Source organism: Anas platyrhynchos, chromosome Z, assembly GCF_047663525.1.
Source record: "Anas platyrhynchos isolate ZD024472 breed Pekin duck chromosome Z, IASCAAS_PekinDuck_T2T, whole genome shotgun sequence".
In the NCBI taxonomy this organism is placed as follows: domain Eukaryota; kingdom Metazoa; phylum Chordata; class Aves; order Anseriformes; family Anatidae; genus Anas; species Anas platyrhynchos.
In genome coordinates this window covers 30,400,905-30,426,175 of record NC_092621.1, presented here as the reverse complement: position 1 = coordinate 30,426,175, position 25,271 = coordinate 30,400,905, and the positions used below count along the sequence as shown (strand labels likewise).

Sequence of the window (25,271 nt, the reverse complement as noted above, 5' to 3'; positions counted from 1 at the left end):
AGGAAAGAGCTAGCTTTCTACCTTATTTTTTTTTTTCCACCTGTAAGCTAACAACTCGCATTGCCTGATATTGTCTCCTTCCCCACTGGGCATAGTCATTGAACTTAAAATGTATTCAACATGTGTAACTTTGGTTTGACAACATTTTTTAAGTAATATAACCTCAGTAAATACTACCTTTCTTACAATATACAGGGTACCGTTACCTGTAGGATAATAAGATAAGAGGCAGCTGTGTCCAAGTCCTGGGCCATTAAGCACTCTTCAAATAAGTCCTTTGGGTTTCCAACAGCAGCAAAAAGGTAATTCCACAGGGCATACTCTGTCTTCCTAGCACAATGGACTACTGTCTGCAGGAAGAGGGGGAACTCTGTAATGAACTTCGCCACAGTGGGAAGCAGAGGGTCGGGAATGGGTTCCCGCGAGGTAGCTTCTTCTTCCAGCACTTCATGAAGCATCAGTTCTAGTACATGAGGGAAGTATGGTAATGTGGCACAGGAGTGAGCCAAAAGCAAGGCTTGTTCACCAAGGTTCCTAACCAACAGCTGGCGTAAAATGTGATGGAGGTAGATCTGAGAGGTTCTCTCAACAATGGAGAAAGGAAAAAGAACCTCTAAATGTTCTCTAGCACTGGTTTGAGTGTATAAACAGTCATAGAGCACAGTGTCATTAACAGCACCAAGAACCAAGGCATCTTCAAACAAAACAGCCAGTGGGTATATGTTGATGTGGAAAGGCAGCATGATCCGTCTTGACAGAAAGGAATGTGGTTTTCGATGATCTCTGGGAAACAGGGGAAGCCAGACTTTCATACCTGCCCCACCACAGCTGAGCCAAAGAGCTTCCAATAAGTGGCGTTTCTGTTTGTTGATCCTGCAAGTAGTCCACACATTTTCAACAGACTGGGCTAGAACAACTGGAGCACAGAAAGGCAGCTATAAAAAAAAAAAAAAGTCATTTCATTGTACCTTTTTTTTTGAACCCTTCACAAGAGCTCTTCTTTCAGCTAAGAACTGTTCTCTCTGCAAAGCACCTGTAATATATTACCTATGTTAACTCAATAGACACTTCTTTTCTTTTTCTAACCATCTTATAGCACTCATGAAATCTGAGGGAAGAGGATAAGGGAGAAAGCAAAAACCTGCTCTCTCCTTCTTCAGTTATCCAAAAGTCCAATGAAGAAATGACAGAATTACTACAAAGACAAAATCTGCTAGCGTTTGATTGAACTACAAATGAGTCTTCATATAAACTTCCCAGATTTCACTTTCCTTAATTCCTTGTTTCATGTAGCCAAAGGGTTTTTCAACAGCACAGAAAAACTAGTACTTGAAAATTCAGTATGTGATTTTTATTATTGTTGCTTCTAGAAATTTTGTAGATATATTCTGCAAAAACAACATTTCATAAATATATAAAACAGTTTTAGATAGACTGGAGACTTTCTACTATTACTGCATACCAAGTATTGCACAGGACCTTTACTCTTAAAAACTTACATTTTTCATTGCAACACAAACAGTAAATACTTGTAGTAAAAACAAGTATCGAATACTTAGTTAGATATTTACACAAGTAACTAGTAACTTTTCATAAATTCTTGGAAAAACATCATGGGAATTGTATTTCCAGCTAACAATTCAGCTTGTAAGTGTAGATACTGCCCTGTGTAAATACATTTTATTTTCTTTTTTAACTGCTGTACTGCTTCCTTTCACAAATTCTCCAGTCATTGACATCTTTGAAGCCATACAAAATATGACATCACTCACATGCTTCCTTTGATTAGGATTATTATCCTTATCCCGTATCTGGGGTCCAGATCGATCCCGTTGCAACATGATGAGCTGTCCTGCTAAGTTTAGCATAATACTTTCAGCCTCACAAGCCTAAGGATAAAAAAGTTTTAATGCAAATCACTTGTTTAAACTTTTTGCATGGATCATTTTATCCATAACCACAATATAAACCCAGAATAGAAAGAATAAATTAACTGCACAGCCTCTGCAAAGAGAGCTCACAACTATTATTCATGGACTATAAGATACTATATTTTTAGTTACCCTCCAAGAGGGATTCTGACCAGAAAGGGACTAGGACAGTGCTCAGCTTCTGCTTCTCAGGCAAAACAAAAAACAAACAAACAAACAAAAACAAAACAAAACAAAAAAACCCCTATCCAACAGGTTCCCAGCAGTTTTGCTTTCCAGAACTAGCATGCATAAGCAGGGCATGTTTGAACTCCACACACTGCTTTCCTTGGATGTTTCATACCTGTAGCTAACAAGTTACAAGGTAAGTTTGTGTATAAACTTGCAAGATGTTAGTTACCTAGCTGTAACTATGTTAAAGCCAACAGCCACCCCCTAGTAAACTTAGTACTCTGTTCACACATGCCCACAGTCGATCAGATACTTCATTAGATAGACGGAGACATGTCTCAACAGTTCTTAATCTGAATTGCATAATGCTCTATTAAAAAAAAATCATACAAAAATCTCAAGAATCTTTTTTTTTTTTTTTTTTTTTTTTTTTAAACACACAGGGATGGTGGCTTCAACCTAGACTGCAGCAAAGCCTTTGACGTGGTCTCCCACAGTATTCTCCTGGAGAAGCTGGCAGCCCATGGAGCTCTTTGCTGGGTTAAAAACTGGATGGATGGCTGGGCCCAGAGAGTGGTGGTGAATGGAATGAAATCCAGCTGGTGACCGCTCACTGGTGGTGCTCCCCAGGGGTTGGTGTTGGGGCCCATCCTCTTTAATATCTTTTTAATGATGATTTGGATGAGGGAATTGAGTGCATCCTCAGTAAGTTTGCAGATGACACCAATTTGGGGGGAAGTGTTGGATCTGACGGAGAGTAGGAAGGCTTCTGCAGAGGGACCTGGACAGGATGGGTCGATGGGCAGAGGCCAATGGGATGAGGTTCAACATGGCTAAGTGCTGGGTCCTGCGCTTTGGCCACAACAACCCCATGTAATGCTACAGGTCTGGGGGAGAGTGGCTGGAAAGCTGTGCAGAAGAAAAGGATCTGGGGGTGTTGTTAGATGCTCACCTGAACATGAGCCATGCTTAGGGATGTGGTTTAGTGGGAGATATTGGAAAAGACCTCTAAGATCACCTGGTCCAACCACCAACCTTAATGATTCTATGATTACCCATGAGACTGATTTTAAAATAGTTGATACCTCATTCATAGAGATTTACTAAACTGCAAAATTGGAAGTGAAATAAATTTACTTCACATACTACAAGCATTACCATTCAAAGAAGAGTAACAGTAAATAAATCAACACAAATGTTTGAAGGAATCAAGTGTTTCCATTTATAAAACTTGTATTTCCTTAGTCTTGGTCTTATACCTCCATCCGTGTCTCTAGGCACACAACACTTGAAAGAACTGTTTTAATTGGTTTTGCTTTTCTGTTTAACACTAGGCCTTTCTGCCCAAGTGAACTCAATAGCTTCTCAATCCATATAGAGATGACTAAGTCTAATTCAATGCAAAAGGACTCAGAAGACTCGAGCATAACAGAGTACCTACAGATATATTCATTTATACAGGTCTTATGCCAGAGAGTTAACACTGGAGTTTTTCTGTTTACTAGATTCCATGTTTATTTTTTATTGCCTAAAAGTAAGAAGGTCTTATAATGTCAACTAAACCTGTTGACACGGGCAAGCCACCCGTATTTTAAGATAAATAAAGCTTTGCATTAACAGTATCACTGCTACATGCTAGCATCTTACAGCAGACTAACATTGGTAAATGTGCCATAAGTTTAGCCACAGTTGTACAGTATCTTGAACCTATCTTGAACTGTTTCATATTAATCTTAAACCAAGTCACTGGAGCTTCTACTAGGCTATGCATTAAGTTTAATCTGCATAGACATAGGGCCTGCATGGTAAATTTGCAGACTCAGGGAGTAAGATCAAAAGTGGTTAACGACACTGAAAAGGCTGACACACATTAAGTCAGGCTCACTGCTTTGTCCAAAGGGCAGTACAACATCATATTCAGTGCTAACGTTAATGCTTTTCTTTTGATCAGTACCAACTTTTAATATAAATCCCTGACATCAATTGCTTGTATAAATATGTAGTGTACCTAGAGGCCTAACTGTTTACTTGCCAGTCTGGGTTGTTTAAATCTGACCATTTGACCACTCTGTGGGAACTAGTAAGTCTTCCCAGGACTTACTAGACAAGAGGTAAAGAAAAAAATTAAACAATTTTGGCACAGGGACATAACCAGAGCAAGCTTGCCCAAGATCACATGAAAGTCTTAGGATACATGTTTAGCACACTCAGTTAGAATACACTGGAGAAAGCAATGCAAACCTTTGGATTTTACACACTTGTGCTAGTGCTTTGTTATCTGCCAATGGCTTTGTTATGCGAAGAAAAAATACATGTCATATATCCAGGGCCCTAATTGACAGATAACACAACTTCAGAACTATCTTAAAGTAGCTTCTGTGAGGTAAAATGCTTCGTAATGCAGCTAATCAAATAATTAAACTCTATTTATTTACACCACAGACAACAAAAATCCATTTTCACTTTACATTGTAGTGTAAATATAGTGTAGTATGAAATTGACTAGAAGTAACCTTATAAGATAATATGCCATCTTTTTTCTACGGATGCTTTTGTAGTTGACTTATTACTGTAGAATAGGCACTTCCTAGTGCCATGCAGAGCTCTGGTGTTCAGCGTTTCCCTAGGCATAGTTAATTTTTCCCCCAGTATTTGGTCCCAAACTTTACAAGATGACAAGAGAAGACATGAAACAAAAGTAAGAATTTACTTTTTTTCTTCCAGTTCAAAGTCTTCATAGTAAGCACCAGGAAAAAAACATAATGGCATTTTACCAGGCAGAAGAACCACTGACTTATGATTTTCATCACTCAGGTAAGCTTTGAGAACTAAACTAACAAATCCAGGCAAAAATTTCTTCCCAATTTTGAGCACTAATGTGTTTGTACCTGCTGAGGCATCTTCAAGCTGATGCCAGTCTCTGTCCTCACCGATGTCAACGTAACAGACACTACAAGAAAAGGATGGGGGATGTATCGAGACATGGACACTTCTTGAAGAACCTGGACACTGGCAGTAGGGTTAAGACTGAAATAAAAGATGACAAGGGTTACAATTATTTAATAGTATTTAATATAAAATCAGTATTATGAAGCAAGGCTAATGAAAATAATCAACTTAGCATACAATTTACTCTACAGATCACAATTACTTCCCCTTAAACAGAAATCTCATCGGCCCAGATATCTACACTACCTAAAAGTTACCAAATAAACCTAACAGCAGCTTAGCTTGGATCTTGATAGTTTTGGGGAACAGAGCTTTATGAGTAATCAGATACTTCAGAATAAGTCTCTGATCAACCTCCAGTTTTGTTGAGTTTCTTTGGAAAACATTGAAAATATTTTCCTCTGAAGTGGGTCAATAGCTTACTTTCTGCTTAAAAGGTCCTTTATTGCTGAAACCTAGATACCATATGGAAGAAAAATCACCTGTTCAGACACTCAATAACTATGTGGGAATCTGTCTCTCTTCTATGGTCACTAAACTTACCTATGCAAAAGTATCTGGCTCTTTGTTGCTACTTATCTTGCAACAAAATAGCTCCCCACAACCACAGAACAGGCCAAACTTTCCTTTTCTGTCTTCATCTTTGCTACTCCACCCTACCTCCACCAATTCCTACTTCTATTGTTAGAAATATTTTGTTGTTAAAATATTCAGATACATGGGTGTCTTTCGGCACCTTTTTCTTCTGTTTACATTCACTTTTCAAGTAGTTATCAAGTAGAACAAGCCACATGTTTGTGCATACATAGCTTGGAATATGCATTCCTCCATGCACACCCCCACGCTTAGCGTGTGTATTTGCTTGTCACATACAAGTGACAAGACTCATGAATTATCACTTGCGCATACAAGTGACATTTACTCCTCTGACACTATTTAAAATTCTGATTCTACAAGTTGTCAAACAACTTTATATTGCTGAATAGAAATCTCTCTATATATTCATTTCTATGTATTTATAAATATACTCATATATATGTGAATTTACTCAAACTGAGAATACACTCAGACTGAGAGCAGATTTACAAAAACTTTACAAAAAATTGTTTAAGTACTAATACTCACCCTTCAGGCCTTCTCTCAATACTGTAAAGGCAAATGGAACAATCTGCTCTGAACAATATTACGATGTCCCGGAAGACACTCAGTAGTAACGTGTTTGCTTGCACTTTGGTGATGTGTGCAAATGCATTGTCAAGATTAGATGTTCGCAGGTAGATTCTCAGCTACAAGGAAAACTGGTAGTGTAAATATAGGTTCTGTTTACTAACATTTGATAGTACTTCCACTTTTTTTGTGTGTGGAATGGTTGTCATGGATTTCTAGCAAGATACATTACTGTGTTTGTTTCAACAGATGATTTAGGCATTACATTTTACTATTGCATCCAAAGCAGTTGAAGTACAGTCAAATCTGAAATGCTAAACAAACATAGGGGAGTTTCATTCATTAGTTAAAAAAAATTTGAAGTTTTCTGTCCATATTTTTCTTTAAATATTACAAAAACTCTCCCTTTTTCTATAATGGAAACCTCAAAACATTTAAAAATACCACAAAGTTTTCATATCAATGAGCAGATTCATGGTTCTCAGCAGAAAACAGTTTTTCATAGCAATAGTAAACTTATGTGCAAAAAATTAAAGCATTAATATAGATTTTTTGAAGGTGACCTGAAGTCACCTATAAATCAAGTTACTCATTTATACTACTACTTTTGAACAGAACTGATATTCTAAGCAAGATTTCATAATTTTGAAGAAAAAATACTTCACCTCTTCCTGATGATCATTTAAATTATAACATGCAAGAACAATGAAGTCATTCCACCACGCTAAGCCTCCTGTTACGATCATATTTTGCTCCTGAAAAGAAAACACAGCAAACTATATTGATAAGAGTAAGGTGATCTTTTGATATGAAGTTTTTGGCTGTTTGAAAATAACAAAGAACTGAAGAGTAGTATGTGAAGGACAAACTTCATCCTATGAGACACAGTTCTACGGATCCCTAGTTTCCTGGCATCCCTGAACTTAGCTTCAGCTTTTTTGCTTTTGGCCAACTTAGCTTTTTGCTTTTGGCCAGAATTTAAAGGTTAACATCCAAACCTGGGTTTCACACAGACTCTCAGATAATACATAGTAGTAGTGTCTGACTAAATGAAGTCATATTTAGAAACAATTAATAATCAGACATGAACTATTGCACCAAACCACAAGACGTTTCAGCTATTTTATGGAAAATGTGGAAAATCAACTACCCTAATCCCAAGTGCATTGTCAGGTTGTTTATCTGAAAAAGATACTTTTAATCATCCTCCAAGAATCACATTCCAACATATTTATCCTCCCCAGTATACCCAAATAAAATTCCATAGCCTCTCACCTGGGTAATGTTTCCAAACAGCTTCCATTTTTTGGTGAGTAAAGAATAATGTGCAAAACCAAACTTGCCAACAACAGCTACATTCTGCCCAAGCTTGTCAATAGCTGAAAACTGGCCAAAAGAACAGAAAACAAAAAAACAGGACCTCAGTAGAGAAATAATCTAAATGGTATATCCTATCCAAGTGCATTACAATATGACAATAAAATGTTAGAGTCAAAACTTGTGAAGTATCTTGTTTTTATCCCATTTTCTACTTTTCCTGCCCAATACATTCTTCTTACTGTAACTTAAAGCAATGTTTTCATCTTTTAGAGGTCATCCAATCCTAAAGGACAGTTGTTAAGAACCCCAATACCTTTAAAAAAGCAAGAATGTATTCTTAAAATCACTCACCCTTATAGGCCAGTTGCTCTCTAGGTAAGTACTATGTATCTAAAAAATAAAGAACACCAAAACAAAAAAATTACTATACTCTGAACCATTGAAGTAGTGATTAATTATAACTTTTTAATATTGTATTTGTTTTAACTACAATTACTTTTTTCCAATTAAGTTCCCGAATCATACGTGTTAAATTGTTTTTAATACAAGAAGTGCATTAACAACATAAAACAGGTAACACATCACAAATTAACAGTCAAAATTTGCTGCTTCCCCCCCCCTCCCCCCTTAGGTCCGTCTCTTTTATCAGAACCTCTCATGGGAATGTACAAGCTTTAATAAACACAGCTGCCAAGAAGGACTTCCAGTGTTGCAATGAAATTTCTAATCCAGTCAGAAACACACACCAGCACTGTCAAGAGCCCTGTTAGGAGAACACTTCACTGTGATGCGTCAAATTGAATCTTGATCCTGGACTTGTCATGTAACTTGGGATGATACAATCCAGGATCAAACTTCAGTCCCTGGTCTAATACAAAACAGGTAAGTGCCTTCATTGTCCACACAGGTACGTTGATTCCCACAAAAATTCCAGTTGTCTTAATTTTTGTTTTCCTACACAGGAGGAAGACCTAGACCTTTCTTTGCACAACAGCAGCATCTGGCTAGCTACACTGGAAATTCAACAGCATCCAGATATACATGCCTACTGTAACATGCTGTTTAATAATACTAATTCATGCACTGTGAAAAATAAGACGTTGGTAGACATTTTTCTGAATAAAGGTTTTTAGAAGGTCTGAAACTGTGGAAGATGGCAATTGCATTACAGATTAAACGTTACTTATTTTTTCATCTATAGCAGAGAAATGAATCTGCGCTATGATTACCCCTATAAATAAATTTTTCTTTCCAAGCTTTATTTTGTGATGTTTTAATTACATGCTTAGACAGATGCCATCTAAGACTGCTTGAAAACACAGCCAACGTCCTAAGACTATATTCATTAGTTGAATTTGCTTAAAGCAATCTGCAAAAAACAACAGAACTCATCTCTGAAGTGTTTTCTGCAAGTCACACTTGCTTTCCCTTTCAAAGCATAGGAAAGGAAATTAATTTCTTAATTTCTTTCATACAGTTAAAAGACACTTTGATTCTTATTAGCTGAAGTGCAACACAAGGTTGAGATGGTCAACAATCCTTTATAATTTTTCAATAAAAAGCTCTACCAGTCAAAACCCAGAAGGAAATAAAAAGGCAAGAATTTCACAATAGGAAAAAAAAAAAAAGTATGGCAGAATGCTAAGATTCGCTGCAAATTCCAGCCACGTAAACTCCAGCAAGCTCAGAACATGCACAAGCAACCAGTGAGAATTACCTGTACGACATGCCAATGCCGGTGTCCTAGTAAAGTGCTTAAACCCTGAGAATCTAAATTGCCATCTGAAAATGGACCTCTTTCCCTGGTAGGCTTGTGTTCAGAGTGTGCTGAAGTATTTCTGGGGTTCTGGGCCTGTGTTGCATCACCACAGTTCAAATACAAGCGATCTTCTCCTTGCAGAAGGACTTGTTCCTGGTTACTCTTTGAAAAAGAAAAGAAAATAAATGCCAAATAACCCTTTATCTCCATGTACAGGGGAAAAAAAAAAAGAAAAAGAAATTATCACTGTATTAACAAGTTAAACAACATGAAAAATAGGTATTAAGGCAGTTTTTCGTCTTTGTATCGCTTACACAAATAGGTTTTATGTTACATTAGTGCATACCAACATTTTCAGAGTACCATTTTAAAGATTTTATGATAAAATCAGTCTAACAAAAAATAACTAAAAAAACCCACCACTAACAACAACAAAAAGAAAACAAATGAAAAAACAATACTCTTACCATGCAAGGATTAACAGTGAGTGCACTCTTGATGAAATGAAACTGCAGAATACCAAACTGTTGAGGTTCATTTTTTGCATCTCTGTCAGGCTTAGTGTTTTGAGAAGAATTCCCCTCAATGACCCACAGATGATATCCTTCTGAACCCCAGGTCTGAAAGCAAAATAATAAAAAAAATCAGCATTCATTCTTAGTATTACAAGCAAGGCCAAGAAAAGGCTTTGTGTGCATACTTGATGATCAGGCATAGTACATGAAAATCATCAGCTGTCCCCTCTTCCCTCAACACAGTATTTGTGTTATGAAGAATAGTAAAAGCATCTTACTCATTAAACACAATAAAGCCAAATAAAGCCAGTTTGCTTTTCTGAAAATCTTTCTTAGAATGGGTTGGGTTGGAAGGGAACTTAAAGACCATCTAGTTTCAACCTCCTGCCACGGGCAGGGACACCTCCCACTAGACCAGGTTGCCCAAAGCCCCATCCAGCCTGGCCTTGAACACCTCCAGGGATGGGGTGTCCACAGCTTCTCTGGGCAGCCTGTGCCAGTGCCTCACCACCCTCTGAGTTCCTCTTAATATCCAATCTAAATCTCCCCTCTTATATTCTCTGCCCAACCTGTAACTGTGCTTGAGATTGTCCCAGCCCAGATGCGGGACCTTGCATTTGGCTCTGTCAAAAATCATGAGGTACACACAGGCCCACCTCCCAAACCTGTCCAGGTCCCTCTAGAATTATTTTACTAAAAATAATTTTTAAAAAAATAACAGGCAGTGTCCCATTACAGTATTTTTTACATTTATATTTACCATAGAACTGATCTTTAGAGGGTCCTTTTTAGTACCATCAGACTGATACCTTAAAAACAGAATAGAAATTTGAGTTTAGCATTGTTTCAAAATAAGAAATTATCTTCCTACCTTTCTATTGTCATTTGATGCCACATTTTTGCCCTACCTCTGACTAAAAAGCATAAAAGGCAAAACAACTGTCAGGTGTCTAGAGTAAACTGTCTGAATTTTGATTTGTGTGTTGGCAATTTTTCAACAAATACATACTGGTACTGAAGGAATTTTAATAATATTTGCCTGTTGAGGCCTAGCTTTAGGGTAATTTGCCTTTATGGCCAAAAGAGATCACTACAAAAAAAAAAATACTTTTTTTTTTTTTTCATATGATCTCTTCCTAAGTATCATTCAATGACGCCAACATCTATGGAATTATGATGGAAAGGGATTACAAAATAATTCAATTAATTAATTTCTAATTATGTATATTTTAATTAGAAAAATAACTTTTTCCTAATAAAACATTTTACAATTTCATTAGAGAAAGACATACTCACGCAAAATCACCTCCTAAAGTACAGATAAGCTGAGCACCAAAAACACTCCATAAGGACAAGCCTCCACATTCCCAGGTCACCATAACAACACAGCTATCAGGTGACCATCTGATTAGTTTAACAGGTCCTGTTTTATTCCAAATATCTGTTTAAAAACAGAGAGTAAAATACCATGTGAGAAATGTCATGTCCTTCAACCGCTCTTATCTTAACAGTAGAAACAAAAATATACAGAAATAAGTACTTGATTTTTCAGTAACTTTTTGCTGCATTCATTGAAATGAATAAGCAGCAAATTAAGAATTCACAATTTCTTTCAAATGTTTGGTTTCATAGAAAACTAAAAGCACATGAAAACAGGCCAAAAATATACTGTGCTATGACATAACTATGCTTTAAAAAAATGTTTGTAATTTTGGGACCCTGTACATATTGTTTCAAGTTGACTCCTACCTCTTTTAAACCTCTATTATGCTCATTTCATATTTGACAATAATCTCATTTTCCCAGATAAGTCATGGAAAAATAATCCAAAGACTGTACGTGGGAACTACAGACACCTGCAACACTTAAAAAGGCACCAAATGACAGCAGCAAGATCTGTAACCTACTAACTCAGATCAAACCAAAAAACTCACACATGAAACACATCCAAATGACAGTTAAAAGCAATCAGCAAAAAGAGCAAATATACAAGAGTAAATTACAACACATGTGCAAGAGTAAACAACTAATGCTGTCAGTGGTAATAGAAACAAGAAATAGTTAACTGGTAAAATGTTCTTTGTTCCTCCCCAAAAACAGATGGAAAATTCTAGCATTAAAATTAGCTCACCAGGATATTGTTTTGGTGTCAGCTCCAATTTATGAGAAAACTGCATGGCTCCAGTGGTGGTATCTATTGTATAAACCTGCACAGAGCCACTGAAAGAGATTACACATGCTTTAGATTACAAACCATTCGGATTTCTCATCAGTTTCAAGATGTTAATAAAAGCTGTTACATATTATCTGAGAGCAGTGTTCCCACTCTCAGGAACAGTTCACTCTTTACTTTATATACAGAAGTTATAAAAATAATTTAATAAATTTGTCAATGCAGATAACACAACTTTAGGCTGGATTAAGTTCATTAAAAGCCAAGGACTTTTATAAATATCCACTTGTCCTTCTAAAAGGAGAAAACAATTAATGCCTTAATTTTTGTCTGCTATTTTCTCACTTGTGCAAAATTCATCCAGAACAGATACACTATGCCAAGTAACACTCATAGCACTTTACAAAACATATTTGTAAAACATACTTAATAAGGCAGTGGAGGACCTGAAAAACCAATCTTATGATAACCAAGACTATATTTTCTGAAAACATCCATGTATACACAACCCACATAGTTCATAGCTTCCAACAGTGACAATCCACATAAAGAAACTCATTTTTTACTAGTTGCTAAAGTTTCATCAGCAGCGTAGAAGTAACTAAAAAAATTATAGTAACTATTTTTCAAAGGCAAATGCTAACATACTGTTTTGTTACAATAACTGAGACTACCATTTCAGACAGTTGAAGACCAAACAACATAGATCATCACATCTTACGAAATGCTCTGAAAAACAAACACTTCTTTAAAAGCTGCACTCAGAACTATCTGGAATAGTATTATATAGGAGGAACTGTCTTGAAGAAGCAGTAAATCAAACACTACAGCATTTTTCAAGTTTAATTTATAAATATTCCTAGTTATTCAAATAGGCATCATTTTTCCTGACCAGAAGAGATCACTGTCAGCTGGGTACAAAGTGCTACTTTTTGTCCAGTACTATTATGATTAACAGCTTAAAATTGACTTTATAATCCTGCTTTGAAATTAACTGGGACAGTGGCACATTTCCAATCCTCACTACTGGTCCAACCACTTTTTTCCTCCTCCTCAGAGCTGAAAAAAACATCAACTGCAATTTCAAGCAGGCATTTAAAAAAAAAAAAAAAAAAAAATTCCCTCCTAATTTCTTGACACAGCATTTTATCCTAGGAAGACTGATCCTTTTCATCTTTAAAGCTTTTTCAGCACAAGTTGGTAAGAATAAATTAGTACTTCTGTTTTTACAAGGAAAGACTTCTTTTCCCCATTGAACCAGCCTTGCAAAACTTACTTAGCACATCCAAATGCCATTAGTCTGTATTTGTTATTCACTGCCACACAAGTTCCATCAATCACATCTTGTGCCCAAACACCATGGAGCTGCTGTAAAGGAAGGAAGTCAAAAGATTTGGTGTTCAACAGTGCTTTTACTCATGCTATCCGCTTTCTACCCACATGCTACCTATGCACACCATATAACAGATTTGCCAGTTGACCTTCATCACCTTGGTAAATTTCAATTGCAGATATCAATATTAACTGACTAGCTTCAGAAGAATAGTTTCCCTATGTACTGGCATATTCCTGATTTTTATTTTTTATTAGGAACAGTGAAACCAGTTTTATATGCAATAGTTTTTGTGCATCACAGCTCTGAATAACCAAAGCAAGTCAGTATTTATAAGGCAGGTGTGTTCTTGTATCATCTAAAAATCGGTAGGTGGTACCAAGGACAGAGGCAAAACAAAAACCAGAGAAATAAATTCCCATCTCCAATAAATGAAATTGCAACATTAAGAGTGTGAAGGAGTTTGGGACCGAGTAAACAATTTTATTATTTTTTTGTAATTAAAACAAATAGAATGGTTGAAAGGCACTTCAAGAGATCTAGTCTGATGGCCTGACCACTTCAGGTGTAACCAAAAGTGGAAGAGATTGAATGCTAAAATGTAGGTTTGTACGCTGAATTACAGGTAAGGAAGTGCTTAGCTTACAAAAGCTTCCATCAAAAAAAAAAATCTGAAACATGCTTGTCACTATGAGAAGAGTTAAGACTTAATTACAGCTAGAAATAGCACCTATGATACTTTGCCATAGGAGAAACCACTTTGCACAACTATACCTGTGGCTGGTAAACAGAAAGTCTGTCACAGAAACAGTAGTAAGACCTCAGAACTATAATGACATTCTGAAACAATAAACAATTAGAAAGTAAATCTACTACTAGTTATGTTCTCCCATAGACATGTACTAGTCCTAAGAGATTCTAGTTCAAACTATGGTATGAAATACAGTACTGTTTCTATTTTATCTCTTAAACGTTTGTTATCTTTTTTTCTTTCTTTGTAGCTGAACATAAGTTAAAATGGAAAGCTAACTGGAATGCAGAGACCAGGGGAAAAATTTCTGTCGAAGAATGTGTGCTATAAATACTAAAGGAAATATACCTCAGCAGTGAATCTACTTGACATTGGTGTAATGAAACCAACTCTGCCATCATTAAAAACAACAGCAAAACCATCAAGTGTGGCACAGTATTCCATATCTCTGATGTAAACATCTTCAAAGCCCAAAAATGAACCTGCTGAGAAAATACCAGTAATTTAAAAATACATTAACACCATGATATTGAAAGCCAACAGACTTTTCAGTTGCTTACTTGCTACTTCACATCAAAAGCTAATTTAAACTGGCTACTTTGTCCAGATTTACAAAAGGCAATTTTTTCTCATCTCTGAGAACAGATTGTGTTTTATATTACACAGTATTTCTCCAATAGCTTAAGATCACAAAAACAAACAAAAAACCACAAACCACCAAAGAAACCACAAATGGCCACAAAACAAACCAACCGAAAAAAAGAACAAAACACAAACCTACCTCGAGAAGACTGCAGATCCACAGAAAATGGAACTGTGCACAGGTTGATGGCCTTCCTTCCATTGGTCATACCATCCCAGTGAACAAGATGGAGAAATCCATCAGCAGTAGCAACAAGTAGATCCTCTAACATGGACTGCAAACTAACAAATGTATTCGTCATTCTCTAAAAATCTCTATCTCAAACCCATGTCACAGATTTATCACCTAGCGTAATGAACACTACACAGCTGCCTTTTGTATAATGAATAACTTGAGAAGTTACACCAAATAAATTATAACCTGAGTGCATAAACCCTTTATACAATAAGGTATAAAGAATATAAAAGAGTGTCTGTTTTTCTCTAGGGATCAGAAGTCGTTAACAGGTCTGTATTGTCAGAATAATGGTTTAGCTAGTACACAAACCACAGAATATCATTTTCATGCTTCTGATAGGGAATAGGGAAGGCAATCACCACAAAAAAAAATAAACTTTTTTCAGAAAAAAATGAGGATCGTCTGCAAACAGCTGAAGAAGTGTTGAAATTCTGCCTACAGTTTTGCTTGGATGTACCTAGGTTTCCATGAAATCTCTAATCCATACTTTGAGCCCAAGTACAGAAACATTCATCGTAATATAATGTAGTACTGAACATAAACATAGCCTTTTCTTCATGCTTCTACATACAAACAGTACCAGCACAGGCAAACACAGAAAGAAAAAATTCCTAAACAGCAATATACTTTCTCAACTTCTTAGGCTTACGAGAAAGCTTTTTCTATCCCCTTCCCGTTTCATATGGAAGTTTCTCATTAGGAAAAATATTCTAAACACGTGATTATTGAGCATACCTTGTGATAGAAGCTTGCAGATCCAGCACTTTCTTCATTTCTAGACTTAAAGAAGGAGCACATTGCTCTTCTTTATAATGTGGTGTTCCCTTCAGATGTGGACTTCCTCTAAAAACAAGGAAAATATTAAAATTGAAACAAGATGGCAGTCAAAAAAGGTAAGAGTTAGTTTTACATTTAGTTAGTTTTACATCACTGACTTTTTACTTTATATTCATCTACAACCTGCCACAAGGAACACTTGATATGTAGAACGTAATTGTAGTAGAAAAAGCGTAGTCATCCTATATGCCTAAAAGGAGTAAGCAAGCAAAATAGGACAGCAAACAGACTGTGAATGCTACAATAGCCATCTCAAATTCATTCCTTGCCAACATGCATTACAGATATTTTAGACTGAAAAATGCTCATGTTTCTTCAGTTCTTTTTGCCAGATCCATGTTTATACTATCAATTCATCATGCACAACTCAATAGGTAGACTTTATTATACTAATCTGTAAGACTATTTCCCTCAAGAAAATTAACAATACATTTATAGCCTACCAAGAGAAGAAGAAAGATGACGGAACTTCCTTAAAATTGACCATTACACTTTATCAGCTTCTAAACGCAGAAAGATGTATTTTTCTCTTTTTACATTTTGCATTTCATTCTCTAATGAAACTCAGTACAGCATTATTAAAGCGTTCCTTATTTATCTAGGCGTCTATTTGATGTGCCATGTGTTTGGCTAATGATTAAAAAAACAAACAAGAATCCTGAACTATCCTAAGTATTGTGACATATATGACCCAGTGGTGAAATGAGCATTATGCTAGTAAACAACACCAAATGTGCATGAAAAAGGCACTGCAGGCAAGTCAAGCATTTTGTCTAACATCGTTAGTCAGAAACAAATGTGTACACAAATCTACCTCACCTTTACTTAGGTTTTAAGAAAACACTACCAGCAGGGTAGCCAAAGCAACTACCTAAGATGTGGCAGAAAATTAAGCAGCTGCAGTTTTGATAAGTTTGATAGCACAACAACACCTTAATCTCCTTCCTGCCTTTCTTGATCTCAGATAGTGTCAAGTGCCTTAATTCCACTACCATTTTATAACAAAATGTAAAATTTAGATCACCTGTTCTTCAATGGATACAACATCCTCTTACACAAAGCTATACATATGCTAGCTAAGGTAAGACCAAAGCAACCTCTGACAAGCTGGAGTTAACAGACATAAAGAGTAACATCTCTTAAGAAAAAAACATGGTGACCATAAAGTCCAGAGGACGGCCATGAGAATGATCAAAGGGCCAGAGCATCTCTCCTAGGATGACAAGCTGAGGGAGTTGGGGTTGTTCAGCCTGGAGAAGAGAAAGCTCCAGGGAGACCATATAGTGGCTTTCCAATACCTAAAGGGGGCCTACAGGAAAGCTCAAAGAGGGACTCTTTGTCAGGGATTGTAGTGATAGGACAAGGGGGAATGGCTTTGAACTAAAAGAGGGTATGTTTAGATTGGATATTAAGAGGAAATTCTTCACTCAGAGGGTGGTGAGGCACTGGAGCAGGTTGGCCAGAGAAGCTGTGGATGCCCCATCCCTGGAGGTGTTCGAGGCCAGGCTGGATGGGGCTTTGGGCAAATTGGTCCGGTTGGAGGTGTCCCTGCCCATGGCAGGGGGTTGGAACTGGGTGGGCTTTAAGGTGCTTTCCAACCCCAACCATTCTCTGATTCCGTGATTCTTGTACACTTCTGAGACCAAACCCATCTGATCTGTCTTGGCATCTTCTAGAATCAGAGAGGTCACAGATAAAAAAATATAGTATACAGAATTAATTTATCCACATCTGTCACTATCTGCAAAGGTATCATCCTGAAGGTTGGAGAAGGGGACAGAAAACATCCAGAAACCCCCAGGTACTTGAATGCATGTCTTTCAATCTATGCAGACATACAGTTCCAGACATAATCCCAAGCAACACAAAAGGACTGCAGCTTATCAAGAGTCAGTGTTACAACTGAATTTTGTAATGAAACCACAAAAGGTGAGAGAAAAGCATTGTGTAATATTTCACTGTTACTGTTATGTATATATATCACACCACACAACATGAATCTTGTAACTCACTGAGGTACTTAACAAAAGTATAAACTGTTTCTGCAGAACACAAATTATAAAACCAGAATGGGAACACCACAGTTCAGTATTTATTTTTGTGTGTGTGTGTGCTGAAAGAGAAACTTTCATGGGGGCAGGGTTCTTCTTTAAACACCTTTGATAAAAATAGTTTGTAAGACTATTTGAATGTTTTCAATTTCACAAGCTAGTTTCAACCAATTTGTTACTAGCTGCAGAGAATATCTTTTGCCACTGTGCCCCTGTTGTCACGATTGAAACTCAATGTCAGTATTTTAGTTCATTACCTATGATTATGTCAAATTCATCAATTCAACCTATACCCTTACTATGGGTTCAGGGGGTGTACAATCCAAAGTACGCTGTGTTCATACAGTCCACATCTGCATGAATCAGCCTTACTAGTTAAGCTACTTTGACCTTTAAATGAAGAACGTGCTCTGCTGACGAAGGCAGGAAGGAATGTTTGGTCTGCGTTGCCACATCAGCATCTGCTACCGTTGTATCCAAATTTTAAGTAACTCTTTTACACAAGAATTGAGAGGAATGGACACATCAGGGTGACCAACTAGCTGCATGTTGAAACAAATGTAATTATTTCACTTCTATATTTATTTCAGTAGGTATGTAAGAACACTGTCATAAAGGTAATGAGTTTGTACTTGAAATGACAGGGAAGAAATTTTAAGTGAAAAATCTTTCATCTGTCCCTCAGTTTCAGAGTTCAGTCTTAATTCCCATATGTAGCTGGAATGTTGTCAAAACACCACGTTTTGATACTTCATACATTAAATTTAAAAGATATTGGCCACATCTGTTAATATAACTAAACATTTGAATAAGTCTATTCTCGATTCTGAGTGCTAAGAATCTCCCATTGCATCCCTGATCCAAGAAAAATATTTTAAAAAAGCAAACAACGACAACAAAAATATACCGAAGAATCATTTCCTACTATTCAATTTAGAGATGCTTGGGAAATAATTGACACTCTTTATTGGAAAAGATGTTAACACCTGAAAGCGTATTAGAACATATTAAAAGTTGAAAACATGAACAGTTCTGAAACAACTTTTAAGAAGTTGCACTATGAGCTCTCATTTCCTTACAGCTTCAGCCTTCTGACTTCTAAACCTACATATCTCCACCAGATACTGCAGCCAGCCACCAGCAGATGAAATATGTCCAGCTTAATCCATAGCTATATGCACACAGATCACCAAAAGCTGGACAAAACTTTAGAGAGAGCATATAGATACAACTATAAAGAATAAGGAAGGGTTTAGAAAGGTAATTCTTTATAGAACCTTTTCTACCAAAATGGGTAATATGTTTCTGTGGTTTGAGAATAATAACCAGCTAGCATATTAATCAACTCTTCATTTTCAAAAGTGAAATGGTTTAACAAATTATCCGGTTTCAAAGATTTCTTGATGACATTTTAATCCTCCTGAACCACAGCCTGGGCTAGTAAGTGCCATAATGCTTAATAAAAATTCTGCAACTAATCTAGTTTTAAATATACATTATCCAAACAAAGCCAAAATCATCTTTGTTGTTTTCATAGGGAAAAAACACACAGTTAAGTTTTAGCACAAACTTAACTCCGAAGAAAAAGTAGTAAGTTAATTAACTGTACACCTCATCAGTTACCCATGTAGAGTTGAAAGTTCAAAACATTTGTACACTCTAATCTTAAGTCCACTGAATCAGGCAAAAAGTCCTCAACTGATGAGGTAATTTATGGCACCTATAAACAGACTTATTATAAGAAAGAAGAAAGGTTTGAAAAATGCCAAAAAAAAGTAGGACACGAATACTCTAACCAGACGCATAAGCAACAATACAAGAATGTAAACTGGCATATGAACATTAACTTGTTCAAGTACCCATGGTGGTTAGAATACAACATCCATTTTTAAGCTTATTAGCCACAAAGTGTTTTTTTCTTTTTTCTTTTTTTGTTGTTTTGTTTGTTTTAAGGCAAGAATATCCTCAGCATTAAGCGACTGCACGCTGTCTCTTCACTGACAAATCTTGTATCAATCTCTTTGCCAAAACTCTAAACAGAAATAATAAACAGATCAATACAGGGAAGCCTCAGTTGTGATGCTGTTGCACATCTCCTCCCTATGACATGATTTATACAGTACCTGTACAAATCCCTTTGGAAAATCCTCAAAGAAATATTACCATACTTTGCCACAACTTAAAATGTTACAAGTGTGCTTGTGTGCACTGCCACTTTTCTTAAGCATATCACTTGTGGAGATTAATTATATTTTACCATTGTATTATTTTATACATACATATTCTTCAAGTTTTATTTTGTTGTAATTTTAGTAATATGGTGGTAAAATTAGAGTGAACTAATTGAAGCAGGACTTTGTACTTGTGTTCACTGCAGGGAAGCATCCCAGTACATGGGCTAATAGCCAATACTTGATTCTCTTCCAAGTCTGCTACGAACTGGATCAAAGATTTTAAAAGCTGGAGCAGTTGCAGACTATTCTGGCTCAATTTAAAAAACAATTGTTTTTTTGATTTGTTTTTAGTGTCCTGCTTGATTTGTTAGTCTAAATTTTCACTCAGCATTCACTCCAAGAACAAGCTAGCAAGTCCTAGCCAAATATAAGCAGAGCCAGAAATATTCCCTTCAAGAGAACGATTTCAACTCCTAACACTCCTAAAAATCTTTTAAAAAAGTTTGACATACAAACAAACAAAACCAACAGTAACAAAAACAAAACCAACAATAACAAAAAAATACAAACACCCCCACTATCGAGTGACTCCAGCTGAAGGGTAAAAAGTATCCTTTTTTAATCTGGAAAAAATACTCGGAATTCACAGAGAACGCTGCATTTCTGATGTATTACTTTTATGACATTAAACTAATTTTAGCTTTTATATAAAATGTGCATAACACTGAACTGATCAGTTCCTTAACTCTTACATTATCTAGATACAATATCAAGTACATTTCAAACCAATTAAACTTTGAAAGGCACAACACATCTAAAATTTAGGAATTGCTCACTCAATCATCTTAAAGTACTTAATGAATTCTCAATTTCATAAGATTTATGCCCTCAGGTATTGATAGAACAAATTTAGAATGTTTTATAGGCTGTAGCTTCTCTAATCTTGAATTCCAACACTTTCATTAAAACACCAAATTTCAGAATATAAATAGCATTACAGTAGGTTGATAAGAAAAGGAGGGAGTCATGCCAAATGGGCATTTTTCAACAGGAAATCAGTTTTCCTAGATTCCAGTTCCTGTCTGGTTTTAAACAAACAGTAGCAGCAAGGAAGATGTGTTTTTTTCCCCAGGCTTACTTTCCAAAATCTAGTTATTTTACATGACTAAAATATATGGAAAGGCAGAGACTCTTGCATTCAGACAACGAGATTTTAGTCCCAATTCACACTTTAATCAACACAGGCTTAGTAGAAGAGCTAAACTGGAAGAGAGACTTGGCCCTAAAAAGAAGTGTCATAATCAGACATACTGCAATGTGTATTGAAGTATAAGCAGCAGAAGTGTTTCTGTCACTTCCCACTACTTCCATGCAGCTTTTTTTTTTTTTTTTTAAGGCATTTGTTCAAACTGTACCAGCAAAAAAAATGTTGCATGCATAATTACAGTTTACACAATAACTGTATGCTGGAGTAGTTCTATTAACGTTTCAGTTACAGGCAAAGTCTTCTGGATTATCTTGATCAACAGCTATATATCATAACACTTTTATATTAAAAAAAATTAAACTGTAAGGACTGTATCTCTCTCCCACAGGAATGAAAGAGGTGATTTTTATTTTCAGTGACACCTTTGGTCCATTTCTTCAAGTGAAGGCTAAACCAGTATTTGGACACTTCAACTACCAAGTAAATTCTTAAGCAATTCTTTCAAAAATACTAATGCTTTATAAAGCTGTACCTCTACTGCACCTACCAGCGTCCTAAAAGAGAGGAATGCAAAAACCTAAAGTTGAAAAACTTTATCATACATATTAGCACTTTTTTTTTTTCTTTTTTTTACATTTTTTATTTTCAGTAAGATATGCATGTTGTGTTGATATGAGAGCTACGCTGACAGAATAATTTGAACACAACATTTCTTACTTTTTTTCAAAAGTTATTTTTGATCAAACGTAAACACAAGCTCAACGTCATAATACTGCCTCAGCAAGAAAGTCTTGCTTCAGGATTCTGGTGAAGTGCTGAGGATGTTGCTGGTATGTATTTTAGGTACACCACAATCTCTGTATGTTTAGCTGCAACACACTAGAGTTCTTTTCAAGCTGAAGGTGTGTTAAAAGAGTTTTCTTTTTATTTTATTTTTTTAGCCATGATGTTTACCCTCTATGACTCAGTCAGAACTGGCCATTATTATTTAAAGAAATAATACTAAAGGTCTGTCCTCATTCTGTTTACAGAACTGTTAGTAGATATGGACAGATCATCAACACTAAGCAGATTTTCAGAATTTTACAAATTACAGCAAGTACAACTTTTAGGAGCACTGACACAAGTGTGCCCATTAGCTAGAAACAAAAGAGAACTGATAATATTCTATAACATCTCTTAACTTTCCAGTACGTTGTGGAGGTAGCCAAAGAGAAGAAAAGTAGAGGAAAAAAACACTTTACCTAATATATGCGAAGTGTGTGGTCCTACAATTGAACCTGTTTTTCATCCATTTCACTGTTTCTAAAGACTTGTTTCTAGCAGTTGATAAGACACAGTCCTACCATACTCGTAATGCCAGGACAGCCTTAAATCTTCTTTTACTTTGCAAAAATCACCGCCCTTCCACTCACAGATAACTTAAATAACTATGTAAGATAGAGCTGGACAAGCCAGAATTAATATCTGCATGAGAGCTACAACAAAACAAGCAATTCCTTCATCACCAACTAAAGAGAATCATCACTCAAGTATCACTGCTAAATCCTGCTAAAAAACAAAGCTGTAATGACTGCTTCCTTGCACTCGTTGCTACTTCAAGGTCACCAGTTTCTACTACCAAACCTCTACTATATTTTATGAGAGCCTGTAAGCTAAGCTACTAGAAGCCAGGGAAGGTAAAGAAAGGAGAGAGGCAGGTTTAGCTTCTCCATGGGGTCAGCAACCTGGCTTGCCTTAAGGCTCAGCTGCATAATGACTATTGCCAACATAGAGGAAGGAGCCAAGAACACCCTGTTACAGTGGGACAAAACAGTAAGGTGACCCCTTTCATACACCATACAAGTCAAGTATGATCCCTTACAATGACTTTTCATAATTTCAAAGTTAACAGAATGCATTTTTTAATACTGTTCGGTCCAGTAGAAATGAAATCCAGTGTTTCAGTGAAATAACCTACTCTTTGGAAAACAAACGTATCCTAAAAGAAAGTTAGTTTCAGTCCAGAGATTTTGGATTTGTGTGTCTGTTCTTTTTTTTTTTCCCCCTTCATTTGTTTGTTCAATATTTGATCTACAAAAGAGAAACTACAAAGAACTACAGAAACTGTCTACAAGACAAAGCAATGCAGCTGCACAGAAAATTCAACTCCTCATAAGAGCTTACAGAAATTTGAAGTTAATCACAGCAGATGATTTACACAGAAATGCTATTGGGTTTATGTCTTTCTTTTGATTAATATAACCAGAACAGTAGTAATGTTAAGTAGGTTTTCAAAATTGAGAGCTAAATATAGACAGACTAGTAATCCCAGTAAATTCAGAGAGATCATTCATCTTCTTAAAGTTAAGTCCATGAATTAGTCTTAGGAGATTGTGAGCAAGCCATCATGAACACTCTAGGGACATTCACCTTGTCCTTTTCAGACATAGAAAAAGCATTATATCCTTTTGGCTATATCCTTTTGGCTAGATAAATACATCTAAAATATATTGCCATTCAACACACAGCTCATCTAACAGATAGTTTTTCATAAAACATACACTTTTAGGTTTACAACAAAAAACACTTAATACTTTTATATGAAAGGTAAACTAACCGGTCATTAACTAACTTAACATAAACTAACAGCTATCATTAACTACTTAATAGATATTTTGAAACCTGCCTTCATGTGTCGTGTCTAAAATTTTCTAAGACTTCTTTCTTGCTTACTGCATATTTTATACAGACTTCCATTCAGTTTTAGATTTTAACAGTTGAAAATTAAACAATTATGCTCTTCCGTTGGGAATGTAGGCTTCTGCTTTATGTGCAACTGTAGATATACTACTATTCCTTTATTCATTTCAACAGGTTTTTATCAAGTTAAATTTCTCTTTTCTTTCTTCTTTTTATCTGATGACTGTAAGTCAGATGTGAAAAGTCAGCGTGAAAATCTGTCTCAGAAAAGACAAGTAATGTAATATAACATATCTATATTGGTCTTAAGTTTTTGGAAAACAGACAAATATGGGAAACAGTAAATTCCACTTAATTTCAGAACTTTGAAGGCTGTTTCAGAGGCAAAAAGATGCATTACAGTATTGTTGTACACACCATTTTCCACTTAATGAAGCAAGAACTAATTCAGTTTGAAATCATCTACTAGCTGCTAAGTCATTTCTTCCTATAAATACTTGTAAATGAATTGAGATTAAAAAACCCAGATCTTCACAAAAATTAAAATTTTAAACACTAATGACTTAATAGTTATTTTAAAATGTTTTCCCCTTATGTGATATCATCAGTTACCCAGCACTCTTCACACATCTCTACGTGCAGACACCTACCCATAAACTTTGTTTAAACTTGTTATAAAAACATGAAAACATACATACACCACAAAGGAGCATTTCACTGTTCCTCTAGGCAAATTTGATCCTATCAATGACTACAGATTCTAGCCATGTGAACATACAAAGACACACAAATACACCCCTTAAGGTTTTCATGTCTCCTAAATATTTTTCAGTTTTGCCAAATCACATTAGAACTCAAAGAAGTCAACCACAAACATATCCAATGTGATTTCACTTTACATTTTAACAAAAGGAATGTATTATGTGGTTCAAAATAAGGAAAATAAGATAATGACAATATAACACATTACAGCTAAAATATTTGCATATTCTAACTAAGAACAGTTCATATTCTTTCTTTGAGAATTCCTTCCCTCTTTGTTTCAAAAATCTCTAAGTTATTACAAAGCTGGAGGGAGGACAGGAACCCTTAAAAACCTGTACCCTCATAATTCCTAAGAAAAATGATTTATTTAACTGGACTATTCTAAACTAACTATTAAGGCTTGTGACAAATCAGGAATTCAATAGACTGCCTTAAATCAATTACAGAATTAGATGATTTCAACCCTGGTATTTAGAATTTTGAGAACTCATAAAATTGACCTAAGGAATCCTATCAGTGAACAGCAAACCAAGTAAATCAGCTTCCTTCTGAACTGACTACAGCTCGTGAGAATGATGCTCCATATACGTAACAATGTTTAAAACA

The 25,271-nt window shown here is 35.8% G+C and overlaps 2 protein-coding genes across 7 annotated transcripts in view; one reads left to right on the top strand and one right to left on the bottom strand.

Moving 5' to 3' along the window:
- ERMP1 (endoplasmic reticulum metallopeptidase 1) overlaps positions 1-8,799 on the top strand; it is a 42,245-nt gene extending 33,446 nt beyond the window's left edge. Inside the window, exons 15-18 of one of the 2 annotated variants that reach the window (XR_005261550.2) lie at positions 2,546-2,734; positions 4,827-4,916; positions 8,170-8,420; positions 8,501-8,799. The gene's annotated coding sequence lies outside the window, so the exon portion shown is untranslated. Of the gene's footprint in view, positions 1-2,545; positions 4,917-8,169; positions 8,421-8,500 lie in introns of both variants that reach the window. The other variant, XR_011806065.1, reaches the window with a different exon arrangement.
- Positions 1-25,271, bottom strand: part of RIC1 (RIC1 homolog, RAB6A GEF complex partner 1) — a 48,866-nt gene that overhangs the window by 6,995 nt on the left and 16,600 nt on the right. For 3 of the 5 annotated variants that reach the window (XM_038170023.2, XM_038170019.2, XM_027446037.3), the window contains exons 4-19: positions 15,685-15,792; positions 14,851-14,993; positions 14,418-14,554; positions 13,262-13,353; positions 11,944-12,032; positions 11,109-11,253; positions 10,573-10,621; positions 9,765-9,917; positions 9,256-9,459; positions 7,890-7,928; positions 7,494-7,604; positions 6,884-6,973; positions 6,177-6,337; positions 4,991-5,129; positions 1,773-1,889; positions 207-935 (exon numbers count right to left, since the gene is read on the bottom strand). In XM_038170023.2, the coding sequence (XP_038025951.1) occupies positions 207-935; positions 1,773-1,889; positions 4,991-5,129; positions 6,177-6,337; positions 6,884-6,973; positions 7,494-7,604; positions 7,890-7,928; positions 9,256-9,459; positions 9,765-9,917; positions 10,573-10,621; positions 11,109-11,253; positions 11,944-12,032; positions 13,262-13,353; positions 14,418-14,554; positions 14,851-14,993; positions 15,685-15,792 (2,506 nt within the window). The remainder of the gene's footprint in view (positions 1-206; positions 936-1,772; positions 1,890-4,990; positions 5,130-6,176; positions 6,338-6,883; positions 6,974-7,493; positions 7,605-7,889; positions 7,929-9,255; positions 9,460-9,764; positions 9,918-10,572; positions 10,622-11,108; positions 11,254-11,943; positions 12,033-13,261; positions 13,354-14,417; positions 14,555-14,850; positions 14,994-15,684; positions 15,793-25,271) is intronic. The other 2 variants (XM_038170021.2, XM_038170020.2) reach the window with 2 other exon arrangements.